Raw genomic sequence first — 14,620 nt, 5'->3', positions numbered from 1 at the left:
ATACAACTCAACAACACTTTTCCTCTAGAACCTAGAACACAACATGAGTATATTAATACATTTTCGGGAATTAGACTCCAGTCTTTCATGTAGCGAAGAAGCTTCAAAGCATCTGAGAATGGTAGAGCCTACACACTCCAAAAGAGGAAAAAGCGTTAACAGCAGCTCACTCTCCACAGTTCCCTCGACACGACATGAGTTCCTAAATATATCTCGAAATCGTGAACAGCAGAAGTGATGATTTGCAAAAGAGAGAGAGTGATCATTAAAAGTTAATATAAGTAATCAAAGAACATTAGCAATTAAAGAGAGAGAGTGATGATTAAATTTTTTTTTTTTTTTTTTTTTTTTTTTTTTTTGATGATTAAAAATTAATATAAAAGCAGAAGGGGGATTTTGAATCATACTCAAAGTTGTCATGAAGAGTGGCGATGTCATGATGATCTGGGAATTTAGAGATATGAAAATTTGAAATCAGATATAACTGAGAGAGAAAGATAGAGAAAGGAGAGGATGAAGGAGGGAAGAAGAGGAAACCTGTAGATATTTCAATTGCCGAGAGTGAAACGAGAGAGGAAGCCTTTAAAAAACTGAAAATCCTTTAAAAAACTACCTTAGAAGGTGTGATTTCAACTAAAAAACAAAAGAAGTCTCATAGAATCATGCAAAATATCAGTTTTTAAAAAAATTGTGAATGTTGAATAACAGTAGATTTCAAATAAGTTTTATAAATCATTGATTGAATAACCAGTGATTGTAGAGTAGTTTAAATAACTTACATAAATTCAAGTTGAATAGCATAGAATTTTAAAAGATTTTATAAAATCATCAAATGAATAACATAGGATTTAAGAATGCTCTAAAATCTTTTAAAATACCAAGTTCAATACCCCTCTAAAATATTAAGTTTTTTAAAATCAAATTTAAAATCACTAGTTTAATAACGTTAAATTTCTTAGGATTCTTTAAAATCTATGATTTAATAACATAGAATTTGTTATGTTTATCCTCTAATAGTTCTCTCGTATCTCCAAACTAAACCCTAAATTATTTTACATTCATATGAATTCTTTTTCTTTTACGTGGGACGACACGACAATGTCTGAAAATCATGATTGGTCAAATCTTTGTCCGGATCTCTTGCGATCGATCTTCACACTACAAGAAAACATGGATTTTCCGACTATAAAAACAGTCACTAAACAGTCGCAAACTACTTAGTTACGACTGATTGGCGACTGAAATACGTAGTCGCTAAACAGTGCATCGCTAAAATAATCAGTCGCCAAACAGTCGACACGGAGCTACTAATTGGCGACTGATAATTGTGGTCGTTCTTCCCTCGCCAGACAGTCGCTAAAGTTGTGACTGAATTTGCAACGCTTTAGCGACTGATCTGGTTACTCATTTGCGACTGTTTTGGTTATTGTTTTGTGTACGTTTCGGTGACTGTTTTACGACTGTTTAATTATCATGTTTTTAAAAATATTCTGGTAAAAACGAATTATTTGATTTTGTAATACCAAAACTGATTATGAAAACTATAACTAAATCATAACAAACATGAAATTAAACAAACACATAAGTTTAATTTTACATCCATCATTGTAGTTGTAGAAAACATCCAAACATAACAAGAGTACAAGTCACATATATTACAAAAGTTTTCATAATCATAAAGGAAGGAGGGATAGTGAAGGAACCTAACTTTGAACATCAAAAAGGTTTGGGTCATTGGTTTGAGACTCGAGGAAGGCGACATAGTTTGGGTTAGTCTTGAGGAAGCTCACCAAGCGTGAGATCTCTGCTTGTTGCTCAGATGCAACCCGTAAAGCCTCAGCTGCAACCCGTGAAGCCTCTGCGTCACGCTCTGCTTGTAGAGCTGCTTGTTTCTCTATTTTGCGGTTTGCTTCTTCAAGCTGCTGTTGCAGGCTTGTGAAAGCAGAAGAGCTTCCAGGGAACTTCCGCTTCCCGTTGATGTAACTCCCTAGGCTTCCAACCCCAAAGTATATTCCTCTATCGTTTATGAAAGTAGACTGCATAACAAAATAGAGAAAAAGTTAACATCATTACTTACCAGTGAAAAACTTACGTAATGATGCATATTAGAAAGAAGCAACATTACCTGAAGAAAGAGCTCATCATCCTCCTCGTGAGATAGCTCCGATCGACGTGATGTACCATCAGCTTGGTCGTCATTGTCCAGAGCAGCCAACTTAGCTTCCCTTTTTTGCTTATATGCCTCATGAACTGCTTGCGCCTTCTTATCCACAAAAGTCCCTCTTTTTTGGTATGAGTCCTAATGAAAACTTCAGGAATAGTTGGCGGTCTTCCCAATTCCACTTCCTGAAAAGTTAGATAATGAAAAGGTTAGATAATAAACCATCTGATGTAACTTATTAAACAATGAAAAGGATAACTCACCATCTCTTGTTCGATTTGTAAATAAGACTTCGGCCCTGATACATGCTTGTGAGGGCCAAGACCATTACGGTCAGACATTCGAGCTGTTGAAGTGGTTTCACTCTTTGCCATGGCTTCTTTTGTGTTCCAATAGTCACACATTTCTTTCCAAAGAGTTTTCTCAATCCAACTCGGTTTTGCTTCATCTCGCTGAGCTGCTGCCTTGGAAACCATGTCTTTCATACAGTTTTGACAAATGGTATAGAAATTTTGTTGAACCACACCGGTTAGTGAGGGATCCCAGGTGTGTGTTTTCTACAAAAGAAGACTAGTGTTAGTGATAAAAAAAACCAAAAAAAAAAACTATAAATACAGAAATCAAATTGAAAAGAGTAGAAGTTTACCGCAAATTCCAAGAAGTAGTTTTCTCTTCTTGCAATAGGAACACAACCCCAACTGTGGACCATCAAACTTGTTTGTAAACACTTTTTGTTGTGAAACACTTAGTGGACTCACTAGACCGGCCCATATACTAGCCATGGAGTCTCGGTCCATCGGCCATACTCAGTCCATACAGCTTCGGCCCATTAGCCGAAGCCTTACTCGGCCCTTAATCCTTAAGTCGGTTTAACCCTAGACATTGTATTCTACTATATATATATATGCATGTAATCCTTGGGAATTATCAATAAGAAACACAAGAGCTTTATCCCTAAACTCTACTTTCATAACACGTTATCAGCACGAGTCTCTAACCCTAAAACCCTAATAGGCAGCCGCCGATTCTTCTTCTCCTTCCAAACCCTAAACCGCCTCTTGTTCTTCACCTCCTTCGAGATTCTCTCTTGATCTCGAAGTTCTTTCTGTTGATACTCGAGCATCCTTAGCTCGAGATCAATTTTTCATAAAACCCTATCGAGGTTTACACGGTTACTTGGTTCGGGGGTGAGTTCGCGCGCAAGGAGTAGTTCGCGGGAAGCAGTTCGAGTTTGCGGGAAGGAGTTCGAGTTCGTGGGAAGCTGTTCGAGGTTCGTGGTTCGTGATATCTGAGGTCTTTAGCTCCCAGATCATATCCGGTCAGAATCCTAAGGTGTTAAGGTAAACAATATCAAACTCTCTCAAAACCTTATGACCGAATTTGAACCTAAAACTATCGGACCATTAAAACATCCAAGTTACAATCTAACAAACTTTAAATTTCCCTAAATCTTAAAACTTAAAATCAGATTGTTAGGGTTGTTAGATTGATTGAGAATTGCACCATATACATCAAGCTTTGAAATCCGAATTGGTTGTTTGAATAGTCTAAGATTGCTTGAATTGTTATGTTGCATAAGAACCTAGAATTGATGTTGTTAGGATCATAAGATAGGATTTGATCTAACTGTTCTAGGAGAATTGAAACTTGGATTGATCATGCATATAGAAATCGAAATTGTTTAAGATGATTGAATCGGCTGCATGATTTTCGAACTAGCATTATTCTAGGATTGAATCCGATTAAGAGGAATAATTTTGTTAAATTTCCATAATTGTTAAACTTGATTTCGGAATTAAAATATATTAGAGATAAGTCTCTAGACTAATTTAGCAATTATCCTAAGTTGTTAAAATATTAAATCCTAGAGTAAAAAAGAAACTTAAGAAAAAGGAAATCCTATTTAAGATTGTTGCATGCATTAGTCTATTTGCTTTTGTTGTCTTGCATGCATGAATTTAAACCTAAAACCAAATATGGAAAGGCATGGTTCGATCTAAAATATTGCATGGCCTAAGGCATGGTTCGATCTCAAATATCGCATGTCCTATTGATTGAGTGCATGGTTCGATCTCAAATATCGCATGCTAATATTCGGATGTCTGTTTCTGTTTTATGCAGATGGCAAGCCTTAAGAGCTTAGACTATCCAATCTTGAATGCTTCTGGTGACAATTACTTGCTATGGGCAATGAACACCAAGATCAACTTGAAGTCAAAAGACTTGTTCGAGTGTGTCGAAGAGGGTAACAAGACCTCGGACAAGAATAAGAACAAGTGTATCCAGCATATGCATCACCACATTGCTGAGAGTCTCAAGAACCAGTACCTATTTATTGAGGACCCTCTCGACCTTTGGACAACGCTTAAACGGCGATATGGGCACCAGAAGACGGTGCTCCTTCCAAAGGCCGAGTATGAGTGGAAACACCTAAGGATCCAGGATTTCAAAACCCTGGACGAATATAATTCTGAGCTTTTTAGGATTGTCTCAGTCCTTAGGCTGTGTGGTACGGTGGTTACGGAGAAGGAGCTAATTGATAAGACTTTGTCTACCTTTAGCCCTAATAACATGGTTCTTCAGCAACAATACCGGCAAACAAAGTATACCGAGTATGGGGCACTAAATGAGGTGTTACTGCTAGCTGAGCAGAACAATGAGCTGTTGCTGATGAATAGTGCTATGAGACCTCCTGGTACAGCCCCATTACCAGAAGCACACAAAGTGGATTTGGGAAAGAAAAACCCTGCAGAGCCTAAGGAGCCCAAAGAGACCAACTACGTCCACAGAGAAAGACACTACGGCCGTGGCCGTGGTGGGAGAGGACGTGGTGGTCGAGGAGGCCAGGCAGGCCGCGGACGCGGTGGTAGAGGCTGTGGTGTCTCCAAGCCACAAGCTAAGTCAAAATCGGGTTATCACCGATATGGTATGGCAAACCACTGGATGAGAAACTGCAGAACTCCCAAACATCTTATTGATGCATATAAAGAAAGTTTGAAGAAAAACCCAGAAGCTAACTTGGTGCATCTCGATGATGAAGGAGACTTCGATCATGAGAATGATGACCTCCTTGAGACTTCTGACCTCTTCAAAGAGGATGAATGAATTTTCGGTTTTAATTTGGTTTAATTTATGCTTTGATTGATTTCTATGTATTGGATAATTTATTTGGTTTAAATTCAAGGATTTATTTTATTTTATAAATTATTTGCCTTATTGAGTTAAAACACAAATGTTGTTTTATAGAAATGGCTGAGGATATGAGTGAACTAGTGGTGGACAGTGGTTCCAGCCACACTATTTTAAGAGATAAAAGATATTTTATAAACCTCACCATGAAAAGTGCCAATGTTAGTACAATTGCGGGTATAGCAAACCTTATAGAGGGCTACGGCCAGGCTCACGTGTTGTTGCCTAAGGGAACACACATTGAATTAAGTGATGCCTTATATTCACCCAGCTCCAAGAGAAATTTGTTGAGCTTTAAAGATATAAGATTAAATGGTTATCATGTGGAAACCAAGGGTGAAGGAACTAGAGAGTTCCTATACATTACAGAAAATGTGAATGGACAAAAGAAAGTCCTAGAGACTATACCTGCTCTAGCCTCTGGTTTATACCATGCTAAGATAAATATGATAGAGGCTAACTTGGCAAAGCATAGAATGTTTAATGAAGAGTTCACTCTATGGCATGACCAGCTAGGCCATCCGGGTTCGAACATGATGCGTAAACTAATTAAGAGTTCGAATGGGCACAACCTAAGTGAAAGGAAAGTTATCCCTAAACATCTCAAGTGTGTAGCATGCGCACAAGGGAAACTTGTTATAAGGCCTTCACCAGTAAAAGTCACAAGAGAGACTTTAAACTTTCTGGAAAGGATTCAGGGAGATATATGCGGACCAATACACCCATCTAGTGGGTCGTTTAGATACTTTATGGTGATGATAGATGCATCAACCAGATGGTCGCATGTTTGCTTGTTATCCACAAGAAATCTCGCCTTTGCAAAGATGTTGGCTCAGATTATAAGGCTAAGAGCACACTTTCCAGACTTTCCACTTAAGACTATACGTCTAGATAATGCTGGTGAATTCACATCCCAAGCGTTTAATGATTACTGTATGTCCATGGGGGTGAGTGTGGAACATCCTGTGGCACATGTCCATACACAAAACGGACTGGCTGAGTCCTTCATTAAACGAATACAAATGATAGCTCGCCCATTGCTAATGAGGTCGAAGCTCCCTGTGTCGGCTTGGGGACATGCAGTATTGCATGCAGCAGAGCTCATACGCATCAGGCCATCTAGTGAACATAAGTATTCACCATCCTTACTATTAACGGGTCATGAGCCAGACATATCCCATCTCAAGACATTCGGTTGTGCCGTTTATGTACCGATTGCTCCACCACAGAGAACTAAAATGGGACCTCAGAGGAGGATGGGAATATATGTTGGATATGAGTCTCCCACCATCATAAAGTATCTCGAGCCACTGACAGGAGACCTGTTCAAGGCCAGATACGCGGACTGTCAATTTATTGAGTCCAAATTCCCTGTAATGGGTGGTGAGAATAGCAAGCTGGTCAAGGAATTAACATGGAATCAAACATCCTTAAATTGGCAAGATCCTCGAACTCTAGCATGTGATGCAGAGGTTCAAAAGATTATACATTTACAGCAGCTAGCTAATCAATTGCCAGATTCCTTTGCTGACCCAAAGAGAGTGACAAAATCGTACATACCAGCTTGCAATGCACCAGTACGAATTGATGTTCAGAAGGAACACAATACTCAAGTTGCTACAGAGTCTAAAACCCGTTTGAAACAAGGTAGACCATTAGGTTCCAAAGATAAAAATCCTCGAAAGACTAAAGGTGCAAAACAGACCGAGGTTCAGGGAATTACCGAGAGTACAGACATGGCCGCGGCACATGATAAGGAACCGGATGGGGTTCAGGATGCTGAACCTCTAGGTCCTGAGAATATTGATAACGATGAGATATCGATCAATTATATCATGTCTGGAATTACTTGGAACCGTAAGGATATCGACGTCGATGATATTTTCGCATACAAGGTAGCACTTGAACTAAATGAGGATCTAGAGCCCACATCTATATTAGAGTGCACTCAAAGCAAAGATTGGCTTAAATGGAAAGAAGCTATTGATGTGGAGCTAAACTCTTTAAAGAAGAGAAAGGTGTTTGGTCCGATCACACGGATAACACATGAAATTAAACCAGTTGGACATAAGTGGGTCTTTGTAAGGAAGAGAAATGAGAAGAATGAAATCGTGAGATACAAAGCACGGCTTGTAGCACAAGGATCCTCTCAAAGACCAGGAATAGATTATGAGGAGACATACTCCCCTGTGATGGATGCAACGACTTTTAGATATCTAATAAGTCTGGCTGTAAGAGAAAAACTGGATTTGCGGTTAATGGATGTTGTAACTGCATACTTATATGGTCCACTGGATAATGAAATCTATATGAGATTACCAGAGGGAATAGAACTCAAAGAAAAGAGTGGTTCTCGAGAACAGTACTGCATAAGGCTAGACAAATCGCTTTATGGACTGAAACAGAGTGGTCGAATGTGGTATAATAGACTTAGCGAATTCTTGGCAAAGAAAGGCTATAGGAATGACCCCATCAGTCCATGTATATTTATTAAGAAGTTTGCAAACAAAGGATTTGTGATAATAGCAGTCTATGTGGATGATTTAAACATCCTTGGAACCTCTGGGGAAATCGCCCAAACTGTAGAATATCTCAAGAAGGAGTTTGAGATGAAAGACCTAGGTAAGACAAAATTCTGTTTGGGATTGCAGCTTGAGTACAGAAACAATGGTATCCTTGTGCATCAAAAGGCATATACAGAAAAGGTACTCAAGAGGTTTAATATGGAGCTGGCTCACCCATTGACTAGCCCCATGGTTGTGAGAAGTACACAAGTGGATAAAGATCCATTTGCTGCTAGAAAGGCCGATGAAGAGTTTCTCGGACCTGAAGTGCCTTACCTCAGTGCTATAGGAGCGTTGATGTTCTTGGCTAGCCACACTAGGCCGGACATAAGTTTTGCCGTGAACCTCCTAGCAAGATATAGTTCTTGTCCGACCATAAGGCACTGGAATGGTATAAAACACGTTCTGCGATACCTACAAGGTACGACAGACTATGGTCTATATTACACTAACTATAACAAAGATGGTTTAGTTGGTTTTGCTGATGCAGGTTATCTATCCGATCCACACAATGGGAAATCACAAACAGGCTATGTGTTTACACACGGTGGTACGGCAATCTCTTGGCGTTCTATGAAGCAAACACTTGTAGCAACATCATCAAATCACGCAGAGATACTAGCAATGCACGAGGCCAGCCGTGAGTGTGTTTGGTTGCGGTCAATGACTCAGCATATACGGACGGACAATGGATTGGAGGACAGCAAAGAAGCAACCGTGATCTATGAAGATAACACAGCATGCATCGCACAGCTCAAAGAAGGTTACATCAAGGGAGATCGGACGAAGCACATATTACCAAAGTTCTTCCATACACATGATCTACAAAAGGCCGGAGAAGTTCTTATTGTGCAAGTTCAGTCAAGTGAGAATTCAGCCGATCTCTTCACCAAATCGTTACCGACAACAACGTTCAAGAAGCTCTCGCACCAGATTGGAGTGCGGAGACTTAGGGACTTGGAGTGATGTTTGGAACAGGGGGAGCAATGTGTGCTGTACTCTTTTTCCTTCACCAAGGTTTTGTCCCAATGGGTTTTCCTGGTAAGGTTTTAATGAGGCAGCATCCCCTAAGCACATTGCAGCGATCCCATCCAACATTGGCACGGTCGTTCGTCCAAGGGGGAGTGTTGTGAAACACTTAGTGGACTCACTAGACCGGCCCATATACTAGCCATGGAGTCTCGGTCCATCGGCCATACTCAGTCCATACAGCTTCGGCCCATTAGCCGAAGCCTTACTCGGCCCTTAATCTTTAAGTCGGTTTAACCCTAGACATTGTATTCTACTATATATATGCATGTAATCCTTGGGAATTATCAATAAGAAACACAAGAGCTTTATCCCTAAACTCTACTTTCATAACACTTTTGTAATCTTCCGGGTAATTGATGACTTGTCTTTACCAAACCTTCAAACACAAACACACAAACAAATCAAAAGTAAAATTCTAATCGAAACCTTCAAACATAAACAAATCAAAAGTACAAATTCTAATCAATCTAAAAATTTTAAAAATTCTAATCAATCTAAAATAAACCTCCAAACACAAACAAACCTAAAAATTCTAATCAATCCAAGTAAAATTCTAATTAATCTAATCAACTAAAAATCCTAATCTTACCAAGTGGTTCCAGGCTCTAATGAGGGAGAGAGGATAGTGGTATACAACTCACGGCCTGGTTGGACAAGCATGTCATGCAAAGAAGCGAGTACATCAGCTGGGAGATTTGATTGCCTTACACCGTCATCCTCAGAATCAGCTTCTTCCTCATGTGAGTTTTGCGCTTGAGAACTGTGATGCGATTGAGAAGCTGCTCGAGGTTGACCAGGTTGAGAAGAGGGTGGTCAATGATTTGAGACGTGAGGAGACTGTCGAGGTAGAGGAGACTGTCGAGGTAGATTCGAGACTTGAGGAGACTGTCGATGATGATTTGTGACTGACGGTTGAGGAGACTGTCGATGATGATTCGTGACTGACGGTTGAGGAGACTCTCGAAGTTGACTCGAGAATTCTGGTGGATTCGTCGCGGATGCGAGAGGTTGAGGAAAAAGACGCCTGATTGGAGCTTCGCTGGCAGGGGATGTTCCAGAAAAGCTCCTCGAGTTCTGGATCATATTCGTCGGAGGTGGATAGTCTCAGTAAGAAGGTGTAGGTCTCGCTGGAGGCTGGAGGATTGGGATAGGAATTCCCTGAGAATCAGTGTCTGGATCTCCCTGGTTCGCCGGCGTGAAGTCATATTGGCTGGGAAGAGTAGCGGGTCTTCGATTTGCCGTTTGTGAGGTTCCAGAGGTTCGATTCGAGGGGTTTCTTCTTCCTCCTCCTCTTTTCTTTCCTCCAGCCATCAAGGGTTTACGGTTTCGTCGAGTGAGAGGAATTTAGATCTAGGGTTTTTAGGTTTTGCCGTTTCGTATCGAAGAAGAAGAAACAATTGAAAAAAGAAATGTTAGATTAGGGTTTGTTCGGGGAAGAAAACGAATAAGAAATGAGTTTTCGTGTTTTGTTACGGCCCAAATTTTGTTAAGACCCAAATTAATTAAAGCAGTCGCTAAATAGTAGCTCTTTAGTCAATTTTTAGCGACTGTCAAACTGGTCTCCAAATTAGTCGCAAATTGGCGACTACACTGCGACATTATGCATCAGTCTCCAATTAGCGTCTACTAGGCGACTATTTTATTTTAGTAGTCATTCAGTAGCAAAACAATCGCAATTCAGTCGCTAAATTTAGCGACTGTGTTTTTAGTCGCAACTTGCAGTCGGCAAATCCATGTTTTCTTGTAGTGTCAAAATCTTAAACAAAAAGGATTTTCATCGAACAAGGACTGTTTGCTCAAACTGGTACGTCGTGTCCGCAACATGTAAGCGAACTCTGTATCCATGGCGAATTCAATTGAGAAAGAACTCTAGTTTGTTATACGATCCCGAAGATGACGACAAGATCCAAGAATTCGAACATCCCGAACTTGACTTATCAGAGTATTCCACAACCAAAACCTATTGTATCGCTGTCTCCAGCAACTGCCTCCTGGTGGCAGATCTTCGTCTAAATTTCAATCTTTTGAACGTGTTTACTCGGGACAAGATTCACCTCCCGCCTCTAGAGTTATCGTTTTTTGGGATTGAACAAGATGATGACTACTTAGAGGAGTGGGAGTACTACTTCGATCGTGGGGACATGGTATCAGGATTAGCTGTTGTGTGGATTAACGAGAGAACAAGGGATTATGTAGTCGCTTGGGCTTGCAAACGAAACTTCTTGTTCATGTTCAAGAAAGGCGATGAAGCATGGCGAAAGAATCTTCAAGGCACAAAGTGTAAAGATGTGGCGTTTAAGGATAACAAGCTTTATGTGTTTACTCTTGATAACTACATCAAGATTCTTGATTTCTCTGGAGATTTCCCGAGAGAGTCCCTCGAAAACCCGTATCTTAATCATCGGTTCACCTTCGAGATGGCACGAACAGAAAGCATTTGGAAAAGGAGATTACTGGTCACGAACAAGGGAGAGGTTATGGTCATTCAGAGCTCTAAAGTGTGCAAAGAAAAGTATGTGTTTCAAATCTTTAAGATGGATTTTGAGAGTGGGAAATGGGAAAGAGTAGACTCTCTTGGAGATGAGATGTTGATTTTTGGTCATGGAGTCACTGTAAGAACATCTGTCGATGATGGTGGTTCCATCTTTTTCGTTGGAGATGATCTTTGGCTAGATCAAAAACATTGCGGTGTGTTCCATCTTGCGACAAGTACAGTCACATGGTCTGAACAAATAGGTGATGCTTACTCGGAGATTCCGCGGTGGTTTTTTCCTGGATATGCTTAAAGGACATTGAAGGAACCGAATGGGAAAGAGTATATTCTTTAGATGAGATGTTGTTGGCTTTTGGTAATGGGTTCATCAACAGCAACAATTCTATCTATTTCGTTTCTGCTGATGTTTGGCCGCCTGTGTCTAATCCAACCTTTCAAAGTAGTACCGGTGTTTATGATCTTGCTAAGACCAAAATAAGCTGGTCTCGGTTCGCTTTTTGCTTTGTCCAACGTTCGCTGATTTGTTCCAGGATCTGATAAGAAAATATGATTAACCTCGGATTCATTCCTTTCTCTTTTCTAGTATTTTCTTCCCTCTTACTCTTTCATGTTCTGTTTACATACATCCACATTTGCGATTAAGCACAGTTTCAAGAATCAGAGAATCTAATCTATTTGAACAACTCAAGAACCTTTTTCTTTTGCTCTGACTTCATCATAGGATGTACATTGGATTATGTTTAATGAATGAACTTGATAATAACCAAGTTTATAAATAATCAATGACCTCAATGATTCTGAATTTAACTTCAAAACTTCTAGCAATAATGTGATCAGATCATTTTCACTTCATCTATATATCTGTCCACTTCTGCTGCTGTTGGATGAGGTTGTTCATGAACTCTAGGCTGTCTCACAATAGGAGGAATCAACTTCCACACTGTATAGAAAAACCATAAGAAAAAACCCAAACTCATCACTAAGCCAATATGGCATTCACTTACCTAATTGGTATAAGGATTTTGTAACTTAATCTCTCTCATTTAAAGCATCTGTTAGATCAAGAGCTGAAACCATTTAGTAAGTACATTTAGGTTATCTCTTTAATTGTAATATTACAGCTTTCAGTTTATCCCCATAAACGAAAGAAAAATTTAACGTTGATCACATTTACAAACATTTGTTGAAAAAGTAGTAGTATTTTTAGTAGAATTGATTTGGACCGACTGTTTCCCACTACGGCTTTAATTTCATTCGATGAGAATAACGTAACCATTGGGATTAGCCCTGCGAGTTCGGGTATACGGGTCGGGTCGGGTCGGTTTTTTCGGTTATTCGGGTATTCGGGTTTTCAAAAAATCCACTGAACATAACCGAACAAAAAATCGTTTCGGGTCGGGTCGGGTCGGATGAGAATTGGTCTTGGGTTTATCCGGTTTAAATCTTAAAATCGATTGAAATCCGTACAAATCCGGTTTAAACCGGTTAAATTACGTATAATTTTTTTGTTTTTATTAAAAAAATAAAACAAATCGGGTTTCGGGTCGGGTACCGAACTAGATTTTCAATCCCTCCGAATAAAACCAAACCCTAAATTTGGTTGAACCGAAACCCGAAATTTTCGGGTCGGGTCGGGTCGAATCGGGTCGGGTCGGGTTAAAGTCGCAGGCCGAATTGGGATCATGGACTAGTACTCAAACCTTGTCGGCCGCACCAGAGAATATTTTACAAGCTTAAACATAAAGAAGAGAAATATACAGAAGATCACCAGAAAAGAAAGGAAGTAGGAGTCTCTCCATGAGCAACTATTAAGAGAAACAAATTAAGACTTACACTCAGCTTTAAATATCTCTATATACTTGTTTAAACAATGTTGTAGAAGTTTAATCCTACTATCATGTGATATATTATTAAAAATGTCATTCCATTTTAATTAATTTAATCATATACATAAAAGTAAGGTTTCACTCACTACTTATTGGTCAATTTCCTCTTTAATATTTCTTTTTAATTAAACTTAAAATTCAACACATCTAATCATAAACATAAACTTCTACTTTAAATTTACTATTTACTACTAAATTGTAACTTAAATTACATAAATTGTGAATTGACTATTGTTTCCCTCCATTCATTTTCAATTAAACACACTATCAATTATAATTGTAACTCCTCTAATTAAATTATTTTAAAAATATAAACTCCTATCACTTCAAATCTTATAAATAACCATTTCTATATCCTCCTCCACCATATCACAAATTCTAAATATTTTCTTTGTTTTGTTTATATTTTAGCATGGGTTGAAAACTCATTGTAAGTGTTTAATTATACTTTTTGTTGGATATATCTTATATTGTGTTTTCAATTTTATTTCTTTGTTTTATGTATTGCTTCCTTCCTTATTTGTTTTCTTATTATTTTTAATTTTAAATTACATATGTATAATAAAAATTTGATCGCTATACAAAAAACATTATCATGCAAATTCAAAAAAATATTGATTTATCATTGCACAGTAAGATAATCAAGCTAAACAAATCATCTTTATTTTTTTATCTAAAAATCCAAAATACCCGATGCAAACCCTAATGCCCAGGTTTAACGGATTTTGTTTTATATTCTAGATTTTACAAAATTTACATAATTTACGGGTTTAGTCATTGTATCATGTATTGAAGACGGGTTGAAATCAAAGTATGAAACTAAGTAAATTAAATGTAAAAGATTATAAAATGTATAGAGTAAATCAAATAAAACTTCTACTATTATTTTATAACTAACAAATTACAGTAAATTTTACGCAAACATTTTCGCATGACTATCTAGTTCATTCATAAATTACTAAAATGAAAGCAAAATCCATATAACCTCTTTTTGCAATGATGTTTAGATCTTTCCATGTCTTGGGATGTTTCATTCGGTACTCCATTATCCTTTCCAATCGGTTAAACATTCAGGAAAATAAGGCAATGTTTCTTCTGATAACGAGGATGAAATTATTAATGATCTGGGTTCTAGCACTAGTCTGACCAACATATTGAGATCATGTGTGTCTGAAAATGATTTTCAAACAGCGCTTGTACGTTCGTTCTCTCAGGCAACCGTTGTTTGAAAATCATCTTTCAACATTAAGAGAGAGGCATATTTTTATTAGAATTAATTGTATCATTACATATT

General features: G+C 38.5%; 1 protein-coding gene and 1 pseudogene across 1 annotated transcript; both read left to right on the top strand.

Annotated features, from left to right (window-relative positions):
- Positions 1-4,282: 4,282 nt before the first annotated feature.
- On the top strand, positions 4,283-5,266 carry LOC147943409 (uncharacterized). The gene is made up of 2 exons (XM_087512230.1): positions 4,283-4,764; positions 5,119-5,266. Exons 1-2 carry the CDS (start codon positions 4,283-4,285, stop codon positions 5,264-5,266), a joined length of 630 nt encoding a protein of 209 aa, XP_087368356.1.
- Positions 5,267-10,679: 5,413 nt separating this feature from the next.
- LOC104789029 (putative F-box protein At2g33200 pseudogene) lies at positions 10,680-11,732 on the top strand (annotated as a pseudogene).
- The last annotated feature ends 2,888 nt before the right edge of the window (positions 11,733-14,620 follow it).

This window comes from Camelina sativa, chromosome 5, assembly GCF_030686135.1.
Source record: "Camelina sativa cultivar CO46 ecotype springtype chromosome 5, ASM3068613v1".
Taxonomy (NCBI): Eukaryota; Viridiplantae; Streptophyta; class Magnoliopsida; order Brassicales; family Brassicaceae; genus Camelina; species Camelina sativa.
This window is presented reverse-complemented; position numbering and strand designations above follow the sequence as displayed.

Coding starts and splice junctions, on each gene's coding strand:
- LOC147943409 (XM_087512230.1), top strand. CDS start 4,283: ATGGCAAGCCTTAAGAGCTTAGACTATCCAATCTTGAATGCTTCTGGT. Junction 4,765..5,118: donor CAACAATACCGGCAAACAAA/GTATACCGAGTA, acceptor GAGAAACTGCAG/AACTCCCAAACATCTTATTG.